At 40.8% G+C, this 25,760-nt stretch overlaps 1 protein-coding gene across 4 annotated transcripts in view; it reads left to right on the top strand.

Annotated features, from left to right (window-relative positions):
* Positions 1 to 25,760, top strand: part of gli1 (GLI family zinc finger 1) — a 48,959-nt gene that overhangs the window by 15,037 nt on the left and 8,162 nt on the right. The window contains exons 2-7 of one of the 4 annotated variants that reach the window (XM_053636174.1): positions 12,766 to 12,913; positions 21,650 to 21,750; positions 24,018 to 24,217; positions 24,597 to 24,698; positions 25,122 to 25,320; positions 25,518 to 25,677. In XM_053636174.1, the coding sequence (XP_053492149.1) occupies positions 21,683 to 21,750; positions 24,018 to 24,217; positions 24,597 to 24,698; positions 25,122 to 25,320; positions 25,518 to 25,677 (729 nt within the window). In that variant the 5' untranslated portion in view covers positions 12,766 to 12,913; positions 21,650 to 21,682. Of the gene's footprint in view, positions 1 to 12,765; positions 12,914 to 20,104; positions 21,154 to 21,649; positions 21,751 to 24,017; positions 25,012 to 25,121; positions 25,321 to 25,517; positions 25,678 to 25,760 lie in introns of those variants that run through there. The other 3 variants (XM_053636173.1, XM_053636176.1, XM_053636177.1) reach the window with 3 other exon arrangements.

The following is a 25,760-nucleotide window of genomic DNA, read 5'->3' as shown; positions in this document are numbered from 1 at the left end:
TTGACCTTTGTGTACAAGAAGCCTTCCGTATATAAGTGAATTTCTATTTCGTGTTTTTCCCCAGGATTTCGCTGAGTTTTGTTTTTTTTTTTTTTATGATTGTTGTGGGCAAAAAATGCTTGATTTTTTTGTGGCCTTTTTGTGATGCAACTTCCAGAGTTTTTTGGGCTTTTTTTTTTTTTTTGTGGAAAATTACTTGAATTGGCAAAATTGCAATTGCACAAAACTGCATTTCGCAGTGATGTTTGTTGAGAAATGGGACCTTTTAGCTGTACTTATGTTCGATGCACGTGAATCGAAGAGGGCTTTAGCTGAATGCGCGTCGGGATGACGTCGCATCACACGTCTTGGCGTTCACTCGGCGTTTCCTTGTAGTTGCGTTCATTTCTGCGATCGCAAAATCACTCAATCCTGGAGGAACTGAAAAGTAAACCGGTTGCAGAAGAAGTCTCAGGTGTGCATTTGTTTCATTCTTGCTAATTCTCTGAGCAACGATTTGTTGTTAAGATCATTAAAAGCTTTTAAAAAGCCATTTTGGGCTTGGCCCATATTTTTACACAGGAGTGTACTGACGAAGTCTCTGATTTAAATGGAAAAATGTCAGTTTAGCATAGTGTCAGCAACTTTGACTGACATGTATTTAAGTAATAGTTGATATAGTAAGAATTGCACAGTACACACATTTTCCAGTGAAGCAGGAAGTCGTTTCATCTGAATCAGCCCTTCAATCACAATTTAAAATCAGATTTTTCAGTTTTTCATAAAACGCAGACATCGGAAAGTTTCTCCTGATTATTTTACCAGCAGGTCGAGCACGGCTGTGCTATATCCAATTTTGTGATGAGCAGGTGTGTGTTGCGTCGTGCTTTTAGTGGCTCCCTGTTGAGACACCTGTATGTAATGACTCTGCAGCAGGCTATGGGACTGCACAGTGGACTGTTAGAGAGGGAGATTTATGCATGGACTAGTTTGCGAGTGTGGGAAAGTGTGTGATCATGCTATATTTGTGTTATAATGGAGAGTTTGGGTCAAAGGGCATAGACCTTTGGTACAGTATTTCTCTGAGAGCGGGATGCTCACATCCCATTACACTGCGGTTCACACCCTTATACACAGACACAGAAGTGGTTCTGCTTAGGGAAACTCCACACCGACTGGAAAAATATTGCTGGTATACACACATCAAAACACAACATAGCAACTGTCTGTCTGTGTGTGTGTGTGTGTGTGTGTGTGTGTTTTCACCTTGGTCAGCAGCAAAAGATTTTCCTCAGGTATTATGGGGATTATGTTACGAGTTATAACCATTTTCCTGCTATGGTAAAATTATGGTTAGTTGTTGTTATTTGCTCATATTTGGGGCTAAATTTCCCTAGTGGTATGAGTAAGACCTGAGGTACAGAGGTGTGTGGCTCACCGCTGTGTGATCAGAACACACACACACACACACACACACACACACACATATATACTCAGGGTGGAGCCTGGACAGCGTTTTTCCCCTAAGCCTCATGCAGCTCAACCCAAACCCTGGAGAAGCCTTGAGGCATAGTTCCAGAGACTGGACTACATACACACACACACACACACACACACACACACACAGAACCCAAATTCTCTCCAGGGCTGTTGGACAGACTGGTCAAGGAGGCAGTTGTTTTAACCCCAGTGCTGAAGTAGACAGGAGGAGGGGGAGCTGGAAGGATAATTCACTGCCTCATCCCTCCATAAACAGAGAGAGAAGGGGAGATAGAAGGATTGAGAGAGAGAGAGAGAGAGAGAGTAAAGGTGGTTAACAGTCTGAAGTGTGATGGCTGGTTAGAAAGTGGGGCTTTCTGTGTGGAAGGAGCGGATGCTGAAGAGCTCACAATAGCACTGCTGCCCCTCTGGCTTTGTGTGCACAAGGGCCTTTACATAACCCACATAACCAATTACATTGTCTAGCAACCAGCCAGCCAGTCAGCTCTAGGGCTTTCGTGCATATGTGTGTGTGTGTGTGTGTGTGTACGTTTGTATGTGTGTGTGTGTGTGTGCTGTCTAAGGCAGGCTTAGACAGGCCCCCAGTATGCCTGTTAAAATGCTAATGTACCCTCTGGCTTTAGGATTTTATTCATTTAGGAGTTTCTGATCTCATGAGGGATCCTGTTCTCCCCCATATCTCTCTCCAGTTTAAGTCAGACACATTTGGGCCCCCATCAAAATGAAGATGAGTTTCCTGTTTAAACGCAATCCTGCATAACAGCAAAGCCACAAAAAGCCGTGAACCTTTTGTTAACTGTTTACCTAGTCTCCCATGCTTAACAATATTACTTTCCGATGAAATTCGAAACAGCGAAGTCCCCAAACAGAATACTTTTTCAGAGTTTGCAGCTTGACGCAGCTGCGTCTGAAATGAACAGTCGATTTCTGAAAGCTGTAGCTCATCACGCCAACTGTGCCTTGGACCACCGATGAAATGCTCTGTGTGAGACGCAAGCTGTGGTTTAATGCAGCCAGTGTGAAGTAGTGGTCAACCACAGAGCTGTCAAAAAAGTTAGGGACTAAAAAGGAAATGCAAGGGATTTTTTTATTATTGTATCAGAACAAGTAAACAGTGTGCAGTGCATTAATACGGTTACTTGCCATTTGGTTAATAATTGGCTTTAATGAAAAAGGCTGCTGCATACAGAATAAGCGACTACATATAAAAGTGTTTTCCATTCTTTCTGTGGTAGACTGTGACTCATAAAACACTTGGAAAATTGGCCATATCACACATTTAATTTGTAACATTTTGTGTGTGTGTGTGTGTGTGTGTGTGTGGTAGATGTGAGGAAATTATTGTATGTGTTAATGATGTATGGCCAGGCTTTCCAGCTCTACATGACAAAAACAGCCTAGGTGACAAGGAGTAATAAAAGACATGGTTTCCCCTGAATAGTTTTTCCACCAAGATCCTAAAATGGTCTCGTATTATTACACAATTTGACATAAATGAAAAACATATCTATGATAATGAATTAAAAAAAAACAAAAAAACTAAGCTGCACTGGCAGTCCAAAGAAGTTGGCGGTAAAACAGCACACCAAACAGCACTGAGCAAACATTTAGAAACATGCAAAGCGCTATTTTAAACCTGGCATCATGATAAATAACTTTTAGTATGTGGAATATGTAATCAGGCACGCTTTCATTTCTCACATTTTTGTTCTAACTTCCTATTGGTGTGTGTGTGTGTGTGTGTGTGTGTGTGTGTGTGATCCTCCCTCAAATGCATTATGTATTATTGGGAGTAGTGCACGTTACATGTTGCAGAGTGAACAGTATTGTGCTTTTAGGCTTCAATGCCAGGTTTGCACATAACATAGTTTTGTTTTTGTACTCAAAACAAACAGCAAACATCTTTATACATCAGGCCGAGAGTATCCATTAATTCCAAGTTTATATGAAAACTAGTTATTAAGTGAAATCTGAAGATGTTCAGGGTCACGGTGTCTTAGTGCAGAGGTTCTCAACCTTTTGTAACTAAAGCCCCCCCAAGCCTCCCCTATCGTGTGGTATATATATATAATCTGTTTTTGATAGATAGATAGATAGATAGATAGATAGATTTTTTTTATGCTTTTGTGTTTTTGTACTTTGTTAATTACTTTTCATAACTTTTATGATTTTTTAAAAATATCTTTTATGACTTTTATAAATCTATATAACGGACAGGTATGGAGCATGAATGATCAAAAATGTTTCTGAACACTAGAACTACTTTGAACAAGAGAACTAGGCTGTAATAACGTGGACTATTTTACATGTAAAACATGTTGCATTCCATTCGTCTTGCGTTATAAAAACATTCGCATACGAATGATGTAAATCGGGACGAAGGGCGCGTCTCGTTATTCATGACGTTGTTAAATCTCCAGCTCTCAGCCCCTCACTGAACAGAGCAGACGCATAGAGAGGTGAGAGTGCAGCGAGAAAGCAAGACCTCACGCTTGCAGGACAGTACTGGTGATATTTGGAAAGTTGCTAAGGTTTGTCCAAAAAGGTCGCTAGATTTGTCGCTAGGTGCTTGCAAAAAAAAGTCGATAAAGGGGTCTGAAAGTTGCTAAGTTGGCAACACTGGTCTGCACTGACAGCTAGATAAAATGCAGGCTAAGCTCCGCCTCTCCCCAGCAAAAAATACAGAGTACCCAAATGATGCCCTGTCTGTGTTTTTTTCTTGAAAACAATTTGCGCCCCCCTTCTGACCTCTCCGTGCCCCCCCAGGGGGGCGTGCCCCCTTGGTTGAGAACCAATGGCTTAGTGGTTAGCAACTTTGCCTCCACCTCCATATCACTGATGAATGTCTGTGAAAACGTTCCCCTTTCTGACCTAACGTTTCTCACATTGTAGCTAGTCTCTGGTCCTATGAGCTGCCTTCAGCCTAATAATCTACATAAATACATGCAATTGGATTGGAGTTGCGACAGAGGATTTGCTACTGGAGCTGTGCTGGTTTATGTTTAGAAAACTGAACTATGGCGATTTTAATTTCATACATTTATCATCTGGAGACACGATGGCTTAGAGGTTAGCAAGTTTGCCTCGCACCTCCATGGTTGGAGTTTGAATTCCACCTCCACCCTGTGTGCACGGAGTTTGCATGTTCTCCTCATGCTTCGGGGTTTCCTCCAGGTACTCCAGTCTAGAGCAATCCTTAAGTCTTTTCTGGATAAAATATTTTATGCTAAGCCACAATCTCCAGAAATGTTTAGAATATGTGCAATATGAGGCAGCTACAGTTTCATTCAAAATTATTCAACCCACATTGCAAATCAGGATTATTGTCAAAATATACAGCTTCAGCTGTTTGCAATGAACAAATCAAGCAAAAGCAATTGAAATAGTTCAACACACAATGAATGCTTCAAGTGGTTTCCCCAAATTCAACTGAGAATGCAACTTATAATGACTTTTCCAGTCTCAAAATTATTCATCCCCCTGAATAGAATCCCTTACAAATATACAAAGTAGGTGTTGTCTCAAGCACACCTGATGTAACTAATCAAGGGCTTCATTAGTTGCATCAGGTGTGCTTGAGCTGGGACACATGAAATACCAGAACTGGCTAGGGGCAGAAAATTTATGAAATACCTGGACGGGACAGAAAAAGGAAGCTATCAACTAGATGATTGGCAGGTTGTGAAAAACCCTCGAGTAACTGCAAAAGACCTGCAGCAAGACTTGGTGGCAACAGGCACTGAGGTTTCAGTGAGCACAGTAAGGTGTGTACTAAACGCAGAAGGTTTCCATGCCAGAACTCCAAGACGTACACCACTACTGACCCAAAAGCACAAGAAAGTCAAGCATGGCTGTGGCTCTGTGATGTTCTGGGGCTGCTTGCATCCTCTGGCACTGGAAACCTGCAGCGTGTGGAAGGCAAGGTGGATTCATTGAAGTATCGGGAAATCCTAGGAGAAAACGTCATGCCGTCTGTGAGGAAGCTGAAGCTTGGACATCATTGGACCGTCCAACAGGACAATGATCCCAAGCATACCTCAAATTCCACCAAGGCATTGCAGAAAAAGTGGTTGCAGAAAAAGTCCTGGAAGATTCTACAGGGCCATCACAGTCACCTGACCTGAACACCATCGAAAATCTCTGGTGGGGTTTTAAGAAGGCAGTTGCATCACGCAAACCTAAGAATATTACTGAACTGGAGGCCATTGCTCATATGGAATGGGCTAAGATTCCTCAAGAACATTGCCAGAAGCTGGTGTCTGGCTATACATCTCATTTGCAGCAGGTCATAACAGCAAAAGCATGCTCTTCTTAGTAATAACGATGCTTGCCATGAAGGGGTTGAATAATTTTGAAACTGGAGAAATCATTGTAAATTGCATTTTCAGTTGAATTTGGGGAAAACACTTGAAGCATTCATTGTGTTGAACTATTTCAATTGCTTTTGTTTGATTTGTTCATTGCAAACAGCTGAAAGTCTGTACATTTTGACAATAATTTGCAGTGGGGGTTGATTTGCAGTGGGGGTTGACTTTTGATTGCGACTGTATACACAGTTTCAAGCACGGAGATTTAGTAATCTATTTGTTGAAAAGAAGCTTAGTAAGAAACAAATGAGTAATATTAATTATTAATGGGCCTTCAGCAGTTCTATGATGTTTGCTTGAGTGACAAAAAAAGATGCTTCAGAGGAAGCATGTGTTAAACTTTACCCTCCCTGTGCGATAGCGCAGAACTAAATTTAGAGAAACTGGTTTAAAAAACTCCGGACTATACATGTGTTTAATAGTGTTCTTGTGACCTTCACACTAATCACAGTCCTTTGACAGAACCTGGGACAAGTGACTGTCATTATCACACTCTCACTGTATCACCGTTTCATGTTAATGACCCATTTAGCAGTAGCCAGTCTCTCTCTCTCTCTCACACACACACACTCACTTCTCCCAGGGTGAAGAGGAAGCATTTATGGCACTAGTCTCTATTGTCCTCCAATACACAAAGAGAAGGTGCTACAGCCTCGCCATTGTCATGGGTTTGTGACCAGTAACAGAGCTAAAGAGAGACAGAGGGATAGATAGGGGAGGAGGGGATGGTTGTTGTATAGGGCTTTGAGATGATGTTTGAAAGGGGAGAACTGGTATTAGTGATCAAACTCAGGACGGGGTCTGTTGCGGCCTGGGATCAAATCCCCCACTGAGCCCCATGATCTGCCTGCGTTAAGGTGAATACAACCTGACGGCAGGCCTGTGGTCTCGGCCAAAGTACTACTAACGAGCATCTGTTCCAAGCCAGCCCCCTGCTACACGTAACAATTCAACCACACACACATACTGAAGCACCATCAAATGACCTTTATGTGCCTAATATACACACCGTGCTACTACTGAAAAGTAATTCCCAGCCAATCAGTCCATTCAATTATTGGCCTAACTTTCTACTAGCGTCTTGTACAAACCCTTACACATATCATCTGCTAATACTCCGTTGACCTTTTTGATTACTGCCATTTAATTTGTTCTTAATACAACCGAGGGAATGCGAATTCACTCAGCTTTCTCCACCTCGAGTTTGATTTGTTGAATTATTGTGGGATGTTTTTGGTAAGACACCTTTATTATTGCCTGCAGTAAAAGGTTATACATAAGATTATACATAAAGTACAAGGACTTTAATTGTGGTGTTTTACGATCAAAAGCAAACAATAATACTAATAAAAACAAAGCTATTTAAAAGAAATATTGTTTTAACTAAGTGGCCAATTAACTTTATTAAGGGTATTTTAAGCTGTTTGTTTTATTCGCTGGTGTTATTAGCATATTCTTCATGTGGGATATGTGCTTGATTGTGCTTGAGTCCATGAGCTCGTTCCAGAGATCGCGAGTGTGTACACGTACATATTTGCACAGTGTTATCCAGCTTGCGTGAGGCCGACAGAAGTAAAACAACTGTCAACAGTGGAAGTCTATAAAAACGGGTCATTCACAAAGTGAGAACAAACAGCCGTGGTTTACTCAGGATTTCCTAACAAACACTCGAGGAGAGGGGACACACGGCAGAGGACACGAGACAGAATAAAGAGGACCAAGGAACACTTACTTGTCCGTTTGGCATAGTTTATATAACACGGCTTCTACCAGGCCAATTGTGTTATTATATACTTATACCATATGATATACTGTAGTGCTAATTACAAAACATTTTAGTATACGTAATCTTTAATCACATGCAACAGGTAGTTATCATGGAACACCTGTGTGTACGAAGAATGTGCAGGCAAATTCACACTGAATGGAGTTTCATCATCAATGCTGGAGTAATAGAGTATATAGCTGATGCAAAAAAAAATGCAAAATAGTGAAAGTAAAGGTGGAATAGTTGTGAGTAGGGGTCTTGTGAAGGCATATCTGCAGAAGTTTGAGGAGTTTAGAGGTTTTTAATCCTAATATAATAGGCTCAAACTGCATCTTCTTCATTAATATTCTCCAGAATGATGCATGCAGTGGAACACTTCATTACAGTACATTAGAGACAACAAAAACGGACATGAATCAACCAATAAAACTGAGGAATAAAAAAACATGCACAACTCAAGTAATTAAAGCGAACAAAAAAAAAGTGTTTAAATGCCCCGTTCTTATTTTTTTACATCTGTCAAATACTGTTGTTAATTATATTTTGAACGTATGTATCTTGTTATTCAATGTTAGCGATATAATTATATTAATTATGTAGAGTAATCGGTTAACTATTATATCATAAACCATTAGCTGTGATGTCAACAGAAAGAGAAAACGTAAATGTCAGCTTCTCACGCTTTTGGAACAAATATACTTAAACTCAAGAAAAGGCTTTTGTAGTCCTTCTACACAAAGCCAGGACTCTAAAGCTCCTGGGCAAACAGGGGAAGAAGACTTTTCCACTGTCTAGGGCATCATTAAACCATAGAACTCAGTGTTAGTGATACAGTACATGTAGACACAACACAGCAACTGACAGTTATAACTCAGTGTGTGTTAAATGGCATTGGAAATAACCTGTTGAGTCTATTTTTGTTTGGTTAAGGATTAGAGTACAGACTGTAGTGATTTCAGTAGTTAGAGATGTACAGTGCTTTTTCAAAGGACAGTTTGGGACAACATGGTACAGTTACTAATCTGAATCCCCAAAATATCCTCATTCTGATCAAGCGTGTCTGCTTCCCAATAACATAAAAATAAAAATACCTGCAAAAGTAAAGATTTCTGTGAAAGTACAATTACACTGAAAGTAGGAGGAGTTTAGAGGTTGTGAGGTGGTGACTAGCATTCGTTATGTTATGTGTCAGCCACTCAATATTAGCAATTTTCTTTGTCAAGAAATAAAAATTTTTAAAAAAGTAGATGTAAAGCTATTTTTTTTGTAATATGAGTGTGACTGTCTCACACAACTATCGCACAGGGCTCACCAAAATAAAACAAAAAAACAAGTTTGATAGTCGAGTGTATAAGCTAAGTGTACAAATGGTATGAGATTTAGAGTGTTCACTAACAACAAAAATACAGATACGTTTCTGTGGTAGAATTTAAAACAGTGTTCTATTATGCGTATGGTGCGTTGAACACTTAATACTCTATATAGCAAACATATACAGTACAGTGAAAGAATGCATACTATGGCTAATTAAGGAACAACTCTGAAATGTTTGACATTTTATGATAACCCCGATATTTCCTAAAGCCTACAGATGTTGGGATTTGAACAGAGACTGAAAGCCTCATTCACTCAGTCCCTAGGCTACTAATTGCTATTCTGGAGATTGTTGTGCCATCTTATTTGGTAGAAAAGTGACCCTTTTTCCACATGACAGTTTTCTTACTTGTGAGGGGCAGTAGAGGCAGTAGTAGCTTGGTGGTTAAGATGTTGGACTACTGATGTGAGTTAAGTACTGCCAAGCTGCCACTGCTGGGCCCTTGAGCAAAGCCTCAACTGCTCGGTTGTGTAAAAGAGATCAATGTAAGTCACTCTGGATAAGGGTGTTTGCTAAATGCCGAAAAAAAAAAAAAAAGGTAAATGTGTTGATTTGACCAGTCAGTGGTCTGCACTATTTCTAGCTCCACCTATATGACTCTGTTCAGTACAAGTGATACCCTGCTAAGACCCTAATTCAGTACACAATTACACTTAGTTACAGTATGACTCACTTGGCAATGGAAACAACAACAAAAAGGAGGATAATTTGTTTCTGTACCTCGCTGTACCCCGCTGTCCAGTGGGTAAAAAAAAAAAAATGACTATTAGGTTATAAATGGATGATGAGTGGGGGAAGCGAGGTAAGAAGCATTGAGCAAATGTAGGAGGAGTGGGTGATTAAAATTCATCCCACACAAAAAGAACAAAAAGAAGAATGAAAAGAGTGAGAATGTGAAAGAAGGAGAAAGTGAGTGATAAGATTGTACGACTTCCCCTAACTCAGCCTTTGAATCACAGCACAATCACTTTAAGACAACGGAGTAGAGGAGGGGGGAGAGAGAGAGAGAGAGAGAACATTTATTATTCTGGAGGCTTTCTCTTCAGAGTAGCCCGGGCAGGCTGAACAGGAGGTCAACAATTGACTCAATTACAAGACAAACTTCCCAAGAGCCCTACACCCTGGCTCTCAGCAGACCTGCTCTCTCAGGCACAAGAGCTTTTCCCTTTATTTCACTTCTCTCCTTTGCTCTCTGTCTTTCCTCTCCCTTTCTTTTCCTACCCCTCATCATAAACGTTTGAATGTTTGCCCCACCCCAGGTAGGAGAGAGAGTAGCCTCTTTTATCCTCTCAAGGATTCTTCTCCCTCTTTCTGTTTGATAAGTGGTGGTAAGATGGAGAACGGGCGAACGATGGTGAGAATGAGAGAGAATAAAGTGCAGGTTAGAGGGGGAGAAGGCATTTCTTTGTGGCGCTCTCATTCGATCCTGAAGTGAAAGAAGAAGTAGACGGTGACCTAAACAGAAGGGTCTAGTTCAAAAACATCAATCAGCTCCACTTGTATTACCAAAAAGCTCAAGATGCAATGATAGTAAACTAGTAGACAGAATTAGAGGCAGCTGATGAAACATTCCTGATATAAATATCCTTTACTTGGCGGGGTTGGGGGGTTGCCCAAATATATATTTTCAGAATATACAGATTTCTGCATTTCTCTTTAGAAAAAAACTACAAAATGCTACTTTTTCGTTTCTGCATAGACATAAAAACGTAAATCTGTCCAGACTGGATAGCAACCCCCTGAAAAAAAAAAGAAAGAAAGATCGTCTCACACACACACATGGATATCCCTTTAAAGCAATACATTTTAACATTAGAGTCTGGACCAATATTATTAACAATATCATCATTACATAATATGCAGCATCTTGAATTCAATTTTTGTTCTCAATTAAATCTTAACTCTTAAATAACGTTATGTTGGTGTTTTATGCAATTTATGCATCATTCATAATTCAGGGATTAAAAGTAGGATAGGATAATACTGTAATTATGTTGTAATATAAGTATATATCAAGTACAGCACTGGAGTGTATTTAATAATTCAACATTTGAGATACTGCACAGATCATTTATCCCATTCACAAAGGACAAAATGGCGACTGTGTTTAAAGAAACTGCAGCTGGACTGCTGGAGAGTAATGTCTGATGGCTGTATGAGAGAGACAGAATTAAAGAGTGAGTAGTAAGACTGGTTATGGTTATAGAGAGACTGGAGATGAATAGCAGGTCTAAATCTTGTTAGATTCAGTAGATTTGTTAGGAGTTTAACAAATCAAATCCTTGAAGGTGTCTGGTGATCTGTCATTACTTTCTAACTATGTCATTATATAGAAATCTAGTGGGAAACCATTTTAATAACCAGAAATAAGTACCATAACAACGCAATCGCACTTTGTTACTTCCCATCTCTAGTTATATTAATGAATTTAGAAACATTTTGTCCGTATATGCCCTAGTATGTCTGTGATGTTTTGACTTTATAAACAAATAAGGTTCTATCTCCCATTCATTCTTAACCCAGATTGAAGCTTATAATACTAAGGTCACAATGTGCAGCTGTAAATATATTGTTTAAAATGCAACGTTGCCAAGCCTCATGCTTTTGGCATAAGACTCATGCTTTTGGGTGCTGCCTCACTCTCTTAAAGTGCACCTGTTATGTTTTTTTCAAATATTACCTTTCATGTGGTGTGTTATGGAGTTGTTTGTGAATGTAAAAACGTCTGCAAAGTTCAAAAAATCAAAGAGCACGACAAACAGAGTTATTGACTCCCGAAAGAAAGAAGTGATTCTGAACAGCTGAAATGAGTCGTTAGTAATTCCAGACTTTACTTCCTGTACTAACCTATGTAGGTTTGTAATAAAAGCCCCGCCTCTGGTCTTCATTGGCTGCTCGAGAACAGACGGAGCTGAAACTCGTTATAGTAGTGGGCGTTTCCTTTTTGAAACACGCTGACAGCGGTAGACCAATCACAACAGACTGGCTCTCTGAACGGAGGAGTTTAGAATGAATCCTTTAGAACGGATCATTGAACAAGGTAATGCTACAATTTAAATTATGAGCACATTAAAGTGTTTTTTGCCTTGGGTGCATGTAAATCTATTGTATGAGACCTTTAAAACAAAACTAGGCACGTTTCAAAACCATAATAGCTGTGCTTTAAGCCATCCAGAAATGTCTCTCAGATCATGACACACCCTTGTGAGGGAACCCAATAAGAGCACTTCCTGGGGAAGGACATCAACCAAATTTGCACTTAGTTTGTTTCATGGTGTTGTGCTGAGATTGGCTTATTAGAATGACTGTAGAGCACCATATTGACCTAAACACTTCAAAATAACCGTTATCATTCCAGTGTAATCTTAAGCCATTCCAATATTAGAGCTTCAGGTATTGTCCAGCACCTAATACAGATCTTTTTATCTTTTTATCTTTTAGTAACTGGGCTGACTTTTGTTGCTCAGTTATGTGAAACATGGGAGGTGCAATTTATGTCCTTCATAACCAAGATCGGTGCTGTGTTAGGCAACATAATTTGTGTTTATTTCAGAAAATACATCAAATCCAATCCAATACCAATCCAGCCTTTATGCTAGTATCAGCCCTTATACCCATGCTCATGTGCTATACCAGATCTATTGTCAAAAACTAACGTAAAAACTAAAAACTACCAAGCTTTTGGAAAAAATTATGTAATAATGTGCCATTTCATTTATTTCTAAATGAGCCAAGAATCTATTTCAACCAGTCCATTTGTCTCATTTGTTTTTCAGATCATTCTTCGCACATTGTTGTGATTATTTTCGGCCCCGACCTTAGAAAGCTCACTCCAGACCATGAACGTGTGCACTTGTTAAATGAGGAAAGTCATACAACCAGGAAAGTCATACAACTCCAGTACGGTTGCACACACGCGTGTATGTGAGTATAGGATCTGACGTTATTCTGAAAGGGTTTTTTTGTTTTGTTTTAGTTTATAGTCCAAGCTCCATATAGAACATAAAGATATTTATGTTTGACTTTTTATGTTGTTATTGAGTTTTTTTATACCGCTGGGTATCAAGAGCAATTTAGAACTGTTTGGTTTTCTGAGTGTGTTCATGAATGTGTGTGTGTGTGTGTGTGTGTGTGTGTGTGTATGTAATATGATCAGTGTGAATTAGTTAGTGTGGTGTGTGTGTGTGTGTGTGTGAGTGAACGTCGTTGGCTGAGCATCGCAGCCGTTGAGGCCACACACGAGCACTGCAGCATTCTTCACTCTTACAACTACAGCAAGAGAGACCTGACTCAGAAATATCTTTTTGCTATGAGGTGAAGAGTTGCATTGATCTCTTAGTCTTGGAGGAAATGGTAGTGTGAGAGATGCTGGGTCTGGAAAGAGGAAAAACCGCAGGACTGAAGAAAGAAACGTTCTGTAGAACGAGCAGAAGTTAGACCTTGCGGCAGCTCCTGCTAAGCCATGCTGAAGCTGCATTTTAGCTTGATCATCGAACTAAGATAAATCGTGAAAGTTCTGGTGACAAATAAGCAAGAGTGGGGAATGGACATGACAAAAGCAGAAGACAAAGAGAGAAGGGAGATGCTCATGCAGTGTGCCAGGAACAGAGCCAAAGGGTTGACTCATAGCCTGGAATCCTTGTCAGCCCGTAACACACACTCACACATACATAAGCACACAATCGTGTAAGCACACCAATTAACAAGCTGAGTGCGAGTCGAAACAGGCTACATAAAAGTTCACTTTCTCATCTTAAAGAATGGAAATGTTCAGGAGTGAGATTAAAGCATCTCCAACCCTGTTCATATGTCATAGTGTCAGTGATGTTCAGAATAATGGCAGTCAAACTTCATGTTGAGATATTGAACTGTTTCTATGGTACATTTCCAGATATTCTCAAAATACGGGATTTCAGATTCTGCGATTGTCGCTTTTCTGATCATTTCTGAAGATTAAGCCCAAACACACATAACCTACTGTACGTCAGCTGCCATTTCAGACTAGAACATGATCCCAGCCAGCGTCAGAGTTAGTGTGTGTGGTCTGTGTGCATGAGGACACTCGGCATGCAGCCTTGCCATGAAACCCGTTTGAAAATGTAAATCTTGGTTTCCTTGGCGTTACCTCCTCCAAAAACCAGGCATGTTCCTACCGTCCTGTTTCTCTTCTTATCCTGTGCCTGCTTCTTCTCTCAACTGTTCATCGCTGTCTGCCACCATCCCCCTGATTTCTTGTGGTATTTATAGTAAAAGTAATGGTTCTCAAAATATTCAGTTCTTGGGCCACCCATCATTATTACAATTATTATTTTTTTACACAATCATCAGAGCCAACATCAGGGGTTAGTAGAGGGTTATACAGTACTATTCTTGACTCTGTGTGCGTGTGTGCGTGGGTGGGTTCGTGCGTGCGTGTGTGCGTGTGTCAGGGCTCGGCCACTGCAGCTGGGTCCCAGCTGTGCATCCCAGCCTTTTGGTGGAGCTGTTTTCCACTCCTCCTCCTCCTCATCTGTTCCATCCCTCCCTACTTCCTCCGTCTCCTACAGGGAGTTCAAAGGGATACGTGTGGGCACGTTTGGGCACATTAATAACCCCATACTATAGGATGTACGACTCTCTGGACACAGAACAGAGCCTAAAGTAAAAAAAAATTCAGAGCAACATCACTTCCACAGAGTGTAGATTCATTTTAAGTTTAACCAATTTAAGTCCATGGGAGGGACCAGACTCACTCCATCATACATTTCCTATTTGTTTTAGTTGTGTTTACAGTGGTTATCGGATAACATTGTTTTAAAATGACAACCCCAATTCCAATGAAGTTGGGACGCTGTGATAAATGTAAATAAAACCGAATGCAATGATTTACAAATCTCATAAACCCAAATGTTATTCACAACAGAATGTAGAAAACATATCAAATGTTTAAAGTGAGGAAATGTACCATTTTAAGAAAAAAAAAAAGGTAATTTTGAATTTGACGGTCGCAACATGTCTCAAAAAAGTTGGGACGGGGCAACAAAAGGCTGGAAAAGTAAGTGTTACTAAAAAGAAACAACTGGAGGTTAATAGGCAACAGGTCAGTAACATGATTGGGTATAAAAATCTTAGAAAGGCAGAGTCTTTCAGAAGTAAAGATGGGCAGAAGTTCACCAATCTGCGAAAAACTGCGTCTCCAATTTGTGGAAAATTTCAGAATAATGTTCCTCAACATAAAATTGCGAAGACTATGAATATCTCATCATGTACAGTACATAATTTCATCAAAAGATTCTGAGAATCTGAAGAAATCTCTGTGTGCAAGGGACAAGGGTGAAAACCGTGATCTTCGGGCCCTCAGGCGGCACTGCATTAAAAACAGGCATGATTCTGTAATGGAAATCACTGCATTGGCTCAGAAACACCTCCAGAACTCATTGTCTGTGAACACAGTTCGCCGTGCCATCCACAAATGCTGGTTAAATCTCTATCATGATCCAGAAACGCCGCCGTCTTCTCTAGGCTAAAGCTCATTTAAAATGGACTGAGGCAAAGTGGAAAACTGTTCTGTAGTCAGACGAATCGAAATTCTTAATTCTTTTTGGAAACCATGGACGCCGCATCCTCTAAACTAAAGAGGACCAAAGAGGAGAGGGACCATCCGGCTTTTTATCAGCGCTCAGTTCAAAATCCTGCATATCTCTGATACTATGGGGGTGTATTATTGAATTTGGAATGGGCAGCTTGTACATCTGGAAAGGCCATCGATGCTGAAAAGTATATACAGGTTTTAGCGCAACATATGCTTCCATCCAGTTTCTATTCCATCTTTACTTCTGAGAGACTCTGCCTCTCTAAGATATTCATTTTTATACCCAATCATATTACTGACCTGTTGCCAATTAACCTAATTAGTTGCAAAATGTTCCTCCAGCTGTGTCTTTTTAGTAAACCTTACATTTCCAGCCTTTTGTTGCCCCCTTCCTAACTTTTTTGAGATGTATTGCGGCCATCAAATTCAAAATGACCTTATTTTGTTCTGAAAATGATACATTTCCTCAGTTTAAACATTTTATATGTTTTCTTTGCCCTATTGTGAATAACATATGGGTTTATGGGATTTTCAAATCATTGCACTCTGTTTTTATTTAAATGTAAACAGCATCCCAACTTTTTTGGCATAGGGGTTGGAATAACTGTATAATAATCCAGGACTTTAAGGGGTTATGGTACAGATAATTAATTAAGATAGGCAGGGGTGAGTGAAATAGACAATATAGTAGCTAAGAAGGTTTAAATGAGGATTAAAGGAGAGCAAGAAAGAGAACGAGAAGGTATGAGGTGAAGGGAGGGAGGGCAACAGGAAACCACAGGTATGCACTGCCTGGAGAGAGAGAGAGAGAAAGGGAGGGAGAGCGAGTGGGATGGATGGAGCTTAGAGGATTTCTAAACTAAGGGAGAATGGATTTTTATTTTTATTTTATTCTTATTGCTTCATCAAGCCACCTTCTTCACATGAGACGCTCGGAGACCCTTCTGTCTTTCTGTCTCACACCCACAACACCTTCTAGTAGCCACTCTGTCATCGGCCACTCAAACCATGTGTACTCAAAAGATGACGAGGATATCCGTGTTGACAGAAGTTGATGCACCTGAACTCCCCACCAACGCCATGTTTCCTTTGCAGATAAACAACTGTTTGTTTCAGCAATTAACTTCAGTCGAAACTGAATTAGGCGAAACTTCAAACAAACACAGTACAATAAAGTTTTCCAGTGTGTGGAAGTTCACCTTGAGGTACTCGTTGGCGCTGAAGAATTTGAGTGCGTGTTTGGGGGTGGGGTGTCTGGGTTGAGGGGAGCAGGAAGGGATGAGTATGTCTTCTAAAAACAAAGGCAGAATAATAAAAACAAAGTTTACCATTGGACAAAAAAGTAACATGTAAAAATGGTGGAATGAGGAGAGAAACAAAAGAGCAGGAAACGCTTAATTTGATATTTTCTGTAGTTCACCAAAATCTCAAGTCTGGTCCATTCCCCCCTCCGTTTCACCCTCTCTCCCTCAGGAACAGCAAGCTACATTAGAGCTGCCATTATCCCCTCTAGCTCATAACAGCCAGAACACCCACCTCGACTCTGCTCCATGAGCAAGGGAGAGGGAGAGGGAGGGAGCAATGGGGGTTGGGATGAGAGTGTGCAAGATGAGCAGCTAAGGAGGGAGGAGGAAAAGGAGGAGGGGGTTCAGATGAATGCCTCCAGCCCTATGTCTTGTTTTAGAGTTCCTTCTCTCATGGTGACATGCACTTTTATGCTGGGGACAGTACCAAACTGTTTATGTTGTAGGCGCAGAGTGCCGAGCGAGTGGGAACAAACAGAGAGCTTTTCAGGATTAGGGGTTAGTGCAAAGGGTGGAGAGAAAGAGGTGAAGGAGAGAGCTGGATGTGACTGACATTTCATTCTATTATGTGTATAATGGGAACAGAGATAGACAAGGAGTAGTAGTAATAGAGAGATTAAAATGATGGATGTTGCCTTATGTGTGGGGTCAGTTCCATGTCTGAAAGGCAAGAAGTTAAACAGTGAAGGCTGTACAGAGCACTGTGTTTTAGACTGGCGTCCTGCTCCGTACACAGAGAATGCTATTTCCAACAGATATTAATTCAACCAGTCCTTGTCCTTGACCAAGATCAACGCGTTTATAAGTACGAAAGTTTCTGATAGTGAAAAACTGATAATAGAGAATAACTGATGTTTTTACAAGGAAAGAGTGTGATTCATTTCTTCCATCCCGTTATTTACCAAGGACAAGAGTAAAAGGAAGAGAAGTAGACACGCTCCTTCACCCTGATATCTCTTCTTCATCATCCTTTCTGTCCTCCTTTACACAGTTTTGAGTTTTAGATAGTTGGTTCATTCATGTTTTTTATAATCATCCTTTTGTCATTTGCAGTAAGTTTGTGCCATCAGCTGAATACTTAAAACAGTATGTGTGTGTGTGTGTGTGTGTGTGTGTGTTAGCTATATAGCCCTTTGTACATTAAAAGAAGTAATAGCAACACCATCTTGGCCTGCTCTGTATTAAATGATTCATGTAATGCACTGGATATCAATATTGTATAGTTTATTCTTTCTATGTTTGGAAAATAACAGGTTTATACAACTTGGCATAAAGATACCATTCCACTGCGCTAAATTTAAGACAAGAGTCCGGTTTGGAATTCATTGACTAAACAGCACAAGCTAATTCCAACCATACCTTAATTAATTAAACTGGAATTCAAGTTAACAGTAACTGTCAAACAAACATAGCTTAATTTTAATCTTAATTGATTTCATGTTTGGTGATTTGCAGGCTAATTGTGTAAATAATGGATTTTTTTTTCAATTATCTTGTCAATTTCAGGAGATTATCACAGTTGCTCACATTGTGCATATCATTTTGTGGGATGTTTTTGGGGTTGGGAAAGTGCGGTAGCGATTGGGGCGCAAGCATCTCTCTACCGCCATGTAGATCCATGCCTGGTCATCTTATAAGTATGTTAAGTCACTATGACTGGACTGGATTAGTTTTACATGGTGAGGGGGAGTAATGTACTTATTACCAGAGTATCGCTTGTCATTCTATTAAAATACATTTTTTGGGGGCGAGGTGGGGGGAGCATAACCAACCAACTCTCTCCTATCTCCCCTAGCTACCAACCACAGTGTGTAAGGGCTATCATGTGCTTGTTCTTGAAGCCAGCCAGCTAGATCCTTTGGAACTGCTCCTCATGCATGCATGCAGGCAGCGAAACACACTTGGAGGAAAGCACTATCTGCCCTCTTCCGCATGGATGAACTAGCAAACACCCGAAATTAGCTAGTGCTGCTGTGATTGACAGAGAGTATGCAATCCCTCCCACCTCCCAGTTTTGCTCCCTTGGTTAGCGGCTACTGATAGCTTTGGCATTGCCGGGATTTGAACTCACGATTTTCGGTTGATCGTGCAAACGCTTTTCTGCTGCACCACCTGAAAACCCAATATATTTCACATTATTATCAACTGTGCATTCCCTGGTCTGGTAAATTTGTACCATCTTTTACCTGCCCTGCTATACAAGGTCCTGTAGAAACAACCCCAAGTAATATACGCTCACCGAGCACTTTATTAGGAACACTATTCTAATACTGAGTAGGGCCTCCCTTCGCTCTCAAAACAGCCGAAAATCTTCATGGCATGGATTCCACAAAATGTTGGAAACATTCTGGTCCATGTTGACATGATTGATTGTGTCCTCAATTCCTGCGGTTTTCATGCTGCGACTCTCCTGCTCTACCACATCCCAAAGGTATTGAATTCAGATCCGGTGACTGGGAAGGCCACTGAAGAACACTGAACTCATTGTCATGTTCAGGAAACCAGTTTGAGATGACTTTTGCTTGTGGCATGGTGCATTATCATGCTGGAAGTAGCCATTAGAAGATGGGTAAATTGTGGCCGTGAATCACACATGGTGCACATGGTCAGCAACAATACTCAAATAGACTGTGGAATTCAAGCAAAGATTGATTGGTATTAATGGACCCAAAGTGTGCCAAGAAAACATTCCATTACACCACCTTCACCAGCCTGGACTGTTGACACAAGGCAGGTCGGGTCCATGGATTCATTCTGCTGGTGCCAAATTCTGACCCAGCCATCTGTGTGCCTCAGCAGAAATCGAGATTCATCAGACCAGCATATGTTTTTCCAGTCTTATACTGTCCAGTGTTGGTGAGCATGTGCCCACTGCAGCCTCAGCTTTCTGTTCTTGGCTGACAGAAGTGGAACCTGACGTGGTCTTCTGCCGTTGTAGCCCATCCCCCTCAAGTCACTGAGATCACATCTTTACCATTCTGATGGATGATGTGAACATTAGGTGAAGCTGATTGCCTGATCTGCATGATTTGATGCATTTCACTGCTGCCACACGATTGGCTGATTAAATAATTGCACGAATGTGTAGGTACTGGTTTTTGGTGAGTGTATGTTCTGTCCAAATCTGCACGTTGGTGTTCTGTTATGCCATTCAGGATTCTGTTATAGCATGTTGGAAAAGAGATTTTGGGTTTTTGTTTTGGTATAGAGACTCTCCTATCGTGTCCTCCTATTTTCTATCGTTTCTCACCCAAACCAAGCAGTAGTAGAGTTTACAATGCAGAACTAGATAATAAAGAACTTGTCAGAGAAGCTATGCTTCTGGGGTTTTGGGGCAAGTTGCTGAGTTCCTTGCACAGATATAGTGTAGCCTATGGTATGGACATGTAACCTAGTAATGATCAAGTACATCTTGGGTGGTTGGGTAAGTGGTTAAAATAAAGGTCAAGATAATCCGTTTCTATTCAAATGAGGTGTATGTAGTACACACAGAACCTTTAGTGTTACAATCATTCATACATCATGGAGACACTCCCATCTGTCTGATATTATGCAGATTGCTTATCACACGCGGATCATTTTAATACTTGATATACTTCTTCATTTTAATAAATACTTTCTTTCCATTCTGTCTCCACTATAAAATTCTGTTTAGCACCGAACCACTAAAGTTAGGGCAGGATATTGCTGCACCTGCCAAATCACACACACACACACACACACACACACACACACACACACACACACACACAAACACAAAAAACACAACCAGTCAGAATATAAATTTACATTACTCATGCTTTCATGTTTTCCACACACGTCTAGCCTCATTAGTAGTGACAGACAGACTCTACGGAACTTGTTATACTTCATCAGATCTGATTGTGAGAGCACAACTATCTATCTATCTCTCTATCATCTATCTATCCATCTATCACAATCCTTCACTTGCCAAGCAGCATGTCTTTAGTCACTGAGGTATTAACACTTGTTCTTCTACACATATATGAGCACACTTTAACAGTAATGCAGAGTGCTTCTTTTTGGCTTAAACACTAATCCCTGCTCTACCCCCTAATGTTTCCAACAGGTGTCTTGTGTGTGTGTGTGTGTGTGTGTGTGTGTGTGTGTGTGTGTGTGTGAAGGATTGGACACTGCTATAGCAGCTGTGGCTTGAGAAGAGATCTCTATTTAGTGTATTCACCTCATTAGCATGTGTTATCAGATATACACCTCAAAACGTGCACATGCACACGAACCTGTCAAGCTGTGTAATGCACTCAATCTATGTGAGTGCTATCATCGTATTGTGAAGTAGTAATATTCATTTTGATGCTAATTGTAATCATTTAAATTTTTCTGGTTTCAGACTTAAGTCCATGTAAGGGTGGGAAATGTTCAAACAAAACAGTATCACAAACTGAAGAAAAGTTCAGTGACCTTAGTACTGTAAGCTTGTATTGAAAAAAAGAACGTTCATAAATGTTTTAGTATTATAAGTATTGTAAGTGAGTAGTATATGTTTTTATCAGGGTAAAGACTGAATATCAGAGCAGAACCTTGTTTTCCTCATGGCTTAGGTTAGGTTTTCTGTAACAAACTGAACTAAATTATTTATCACAAAGAATCATACAGGATCAAATGTTAGTGAAATTAATAATGATGTCAGTCAGTGTTATAAAACTGATGATACCCATGGTATATCTGGAAAATTCATGGGGATTGCCCAGCTCTCTATGTTCATGCCATTGATGCTGATGTGAATGTGTTTGTGTCCACTCACAGGGTCCTACAGGACTAGCGGGAGTGCTGGCCCCAATGCCAGTGGTCATGCAGCCTCACCACAGGCTGTATCACTACAACAACACCAGTCAACCAAGCAAAGGGTAAGATGAAAAGCTGCCCTTATACCTTCAACCTGAGTGGTGTGGTACGAAACACCCGTTATGTGTTCCAAACAGGCAGGTTAAGGGGCATCCCTACTGAAACGCCGCTGCAAGTGGTGTACCTAACACAAGCACCCTGGGGAGACTGGAGTTACAGTAGCAGCCAAACTTTCTGTCTGTTTCTTTCTGTGCCCTGATGTTGTTGTAAAGAAGGCTTGCTGGCTCCTCCTCTATTCCCCATCTCCACCCTCCTCCTGCAGAATGCCACCCAGGTTGAGCCAGCATTGGGCTCTCGCTCTTTCTCTGGGGTAACCTGAGTGGTGTTTGGTCAGTCATGCGGAGAGTAGCAGCTCCCTGACTAGTCAGTAATAAGCAGCTGTCAGAGACAGAGAGAGAGAGAAAGAATGTTCGTCAGGGAGAACAGGGCTACCGATGAGGAAAGTGGGGAAGAAAGAAAGAGTGCATGAAAGGACGGGAGCTTCAGAAAAAAATACCCAAAAAATAGAGAACACATAAAAGGAGGCAGAATTGGGGGAAGGGGACTTGGTGGATTAGTGCAAGGAGATTAGGAGCTGTGGAATACACATGACGTTCTGAGAGAATTACAGCAACTGGGTGTTGAAGTGAACGTGGTGTAAGAGTAAAGGAATGGAGGAATGAAGTGTGTATGTGTGTGTGTGGGGGGGGGGGGGGCATGTCTTTATCTTTTCATGGGGACTATATGTCTGCATGTTGATAGGAATGCATTACATTCATGGCCTTGAGAAGACGTTTACGTGGTCCTTTTGAAGAAAATCGCTTTTGTACGCAAACTACTAAACTTTGTTTGAAAAATTAAAAGCGCCGAAAAAGATTTCCATTATGCAGTTGAGATAAAAGTTGGGGTTAGGGTTAGGCAGATCATTACAGTAAAGCACACATCAATGGAAATACCTCAAAAAAATTTAATAAAAGACTAGGAGTGTGTATGTGTGTATAAAACAGAGGGAAAGACAGAACATTGGAGGAATGTGGGAATTCCCCTACTGTCACTTTTGCTCACAAAATACAGTCACTTGATGCCACCCAGTGGTCAGGAATGTACATCACAATATAGGCTGCATTTACATTGCCAGCCAATTCAGACCCCGTCCCCCATTCAATATGTTTACATCCTAAAATTAAACACACCTAATATCAGACCATTTAATTTGCGTCTAAACACTTGCATACAGTTTTTGTGTTAATTCTGAAGTTGTCATCATTGCTATGCCTCCATCATTGCCAGTACATGTTAAAAATGGAGGGCAGTCTATGGATTCACCGTGAAACATTTGTGTTAGCACATTTGCCACATTTGGGGTTCGATTTCCGCCACTGCCCTGTGTGTGAGGAGTCTCCTCGTGCTGTGGGGGTTTCCTTCGGGTACTCTGGTTTCCTCTCCCAGTCCAAAGACATGCATGGTAGGCTGATTGGCATGTCCAAAGTGTCTGTAGTGTATGAATGGGTGTGTGAATGTGTATGTGATTATGCCCTGTGATGGATTGGCACCCTGTCCAGGGTGTACCCCGCCTTGTGCTCCATGCTCCCTGGGTTAGGCTCCAGGTTCCCCGTGACCCTGAAGTATAAGCGGTATAGAAAATGGAAGGATGGATGACAGTGTGCTGACATATACTCCACGAGTTTGTGCAAAACTTTATGATCCGTTTGAAATCAAATCCAATGGAGGGCTTCTGAATACATGCTTCAGTAGAAGAGATTAGACATGAGGAAAATCTGACCTTTTGTATAAAGCATTTATCACAGTCAATATCATACATTTGCTTGCCTTTAAAAAGCGGCCGAATGAAATAGCGCAGAATCTTAAATGTTAAATATTCAAGATATTGAACCCTTACTTTCTTTATTTTAAATATTTCAAAATTGTTGAACTTTCTGTTTATTTCCAATTTCAAATATACTTTTTTTAATCACAGATTTTCACTGTGGTCTCAGAATTTTGGACCCCAGTGTATATGTAAACAGGCAGAGCAAAAATTCAGACCTGTGTCAAAATATCAGAAGTGTGCATCAAGGCCTGCAGTGTAAAACGCAGTTAGTCTCATCACTGCTCTCAGCATTGATACTTAAAGAGTCTAATATTACAAGTAATTCAGTTGTCAGAAATAATAATGAAGCAAAATCAATCAAAAGATATATTGCATACATATTGCATACATGGACAAAGTTAGTCCAGACATTGCATGTCTGGACTAACTTGATTGTGTTCTGTGAATGTGTGTTTGTAGTCTGGCGCCATCAATAAAATCCCCCTACAGTGAGGTGGCTCCTGTGTGTGGGGCTCCCCCTTGTGGTCAACCGCCACAAAGCAGAGCAATGTACAACCCATCCTTCAACCCTGGAACCTGCATGGATCCTTACATGCGGCCTCCGCAAGGACCCCCACCCCATAGCGTGATGGGACACCGTGGCATGCCCCCACCTGAGGGTATGTGCTGCTATCAAACACTTCACATTCGTAGTTTGTTAAAAGCACCATATAAATTTAAAAAATTTAGTTGAATTCAACTCCCCCAACTCCCCAAGCACTAATTTTACAGAAAAATCTGATCCTTGGCCAACAAGCAACGAACACAATTGCAGTACTTTATGACCCATTAGAGAAACTGGTTTAAACAGGCAGTAACTTTACTCATGTGTTACTAGGTTAGCTTTTTTGCAAAGCACATTGCTCCATTCTAAGATCTTTCACTGTTTATGAATCAGGATGAATTCTTTAGTAGACATTATTCAGAGACCCATTGAGAAATATTTCTTTCTAGCCAGTAGCAGTATTTCATGTTTAGTCTTTATTCTGTGTGTTTTAGGAGGTAATGGTTCCCCCTACTGTAACCAGAGTAACACAATGATAGCGCATCATGGCTTTCCTCACAACCAGTCAGGCCCGGAACACTTGGGTTCAGGAGATGGTGAGACGGCACTCGCATTGGTTCTTAAGTAACATAGAATAAGGTGAAACCTATTCTATGAATCTATAATCATCTGCATACCACATTTACGCTTTCTATTTGATATTATTTTCCTTTATTTACTTTTCATTTAAGAAGGCATGTTATTAAGAACAATGTCTTATTTACAGTGGAGCTCTGGCTACCTGAAAGGAGGGGGAAACTTTTTTTTTTTTTAATTACATAAAACAGGATAAACACACTAGTAAAAGCAACAATTACACTGAGAAGGTGAATAACAAAATGAGAAACGTGAATGACAAAACTAACAAAGGTACCGTAGCACAATATAGAAGCATAGCTACAAAATTCAAAGTCTGTAGTGCTTAGTTAAAGGAAACGTTAATAGAGAACCAATAAGGAATCCTTTTGCTCGTTCACCAGGTTCTCGTTTCTCCACCCCACGTTCCATACTGAAGTTGAGCAAGAAGCGAGCGCTGTCCATCTCTCCTCTGTCTGATACAAGCGTGGACCTGCAGACAGTCATTCGCACATCTCCCAACTCTCTGGTGGCATTTGTTAATTCTCGCTGTGGGCAAACTGCTGCTAGCTCATATGGACACCTGTCTGTGGGAGCTTTGAGGTAAATGGCACATTGTACGATTTCAGTGTCAAAGATGTTCAGTGCATAGGCCATGCCTCCATATCATATTCGACACAGTAACTGGCCACACCCAGTAAGCCAAGTAGGAATACTGAAAGCACTTAAGTGTAACTGCTGTTACATGAGAGAACATCTGATATTTTGCTGAGTATCTGAAACTATTTCTTCCTATGTAGTCCATCAATGGGTTACCCAAGCGCAACAAACTACCAGTCCAGGCCTCAAGGGAACATGTACGGAACTCCACTTGGCCACACCCCTGCTCCCTGCCATGGACTCCCAACTCGCCTGCCTCCTCACAACCCCCGCCTGCATGCACCTCCAAAACATGGACATGTAAATAAGATCTTTTGCGTTCGTACCATTTTAGTGCAGCCTGCATTGACTTGGGAGTTGACTGATAATGGTATGTGTGTGTG

The sequence above is a fragment of the Ictalurus furcatus genome, chromosome 11 (assembly GCF_023375685.1).
Source record: "Ictalurus furcatus strain D&B chromosome 11, Billie_1.0, whole genome shotgun sequence".
NCBI lineage: Eukaryota > Metazoa > Chordata > Actinopteri > Siluriformes > Ictaluridae > Ictalurus > Ictalurus furcatus.
The sequence above is the reverse complement of the archived record's forward strand: the minus strand, read 5'-3'. Positions and strand labels throughout refer to the sequence as shown.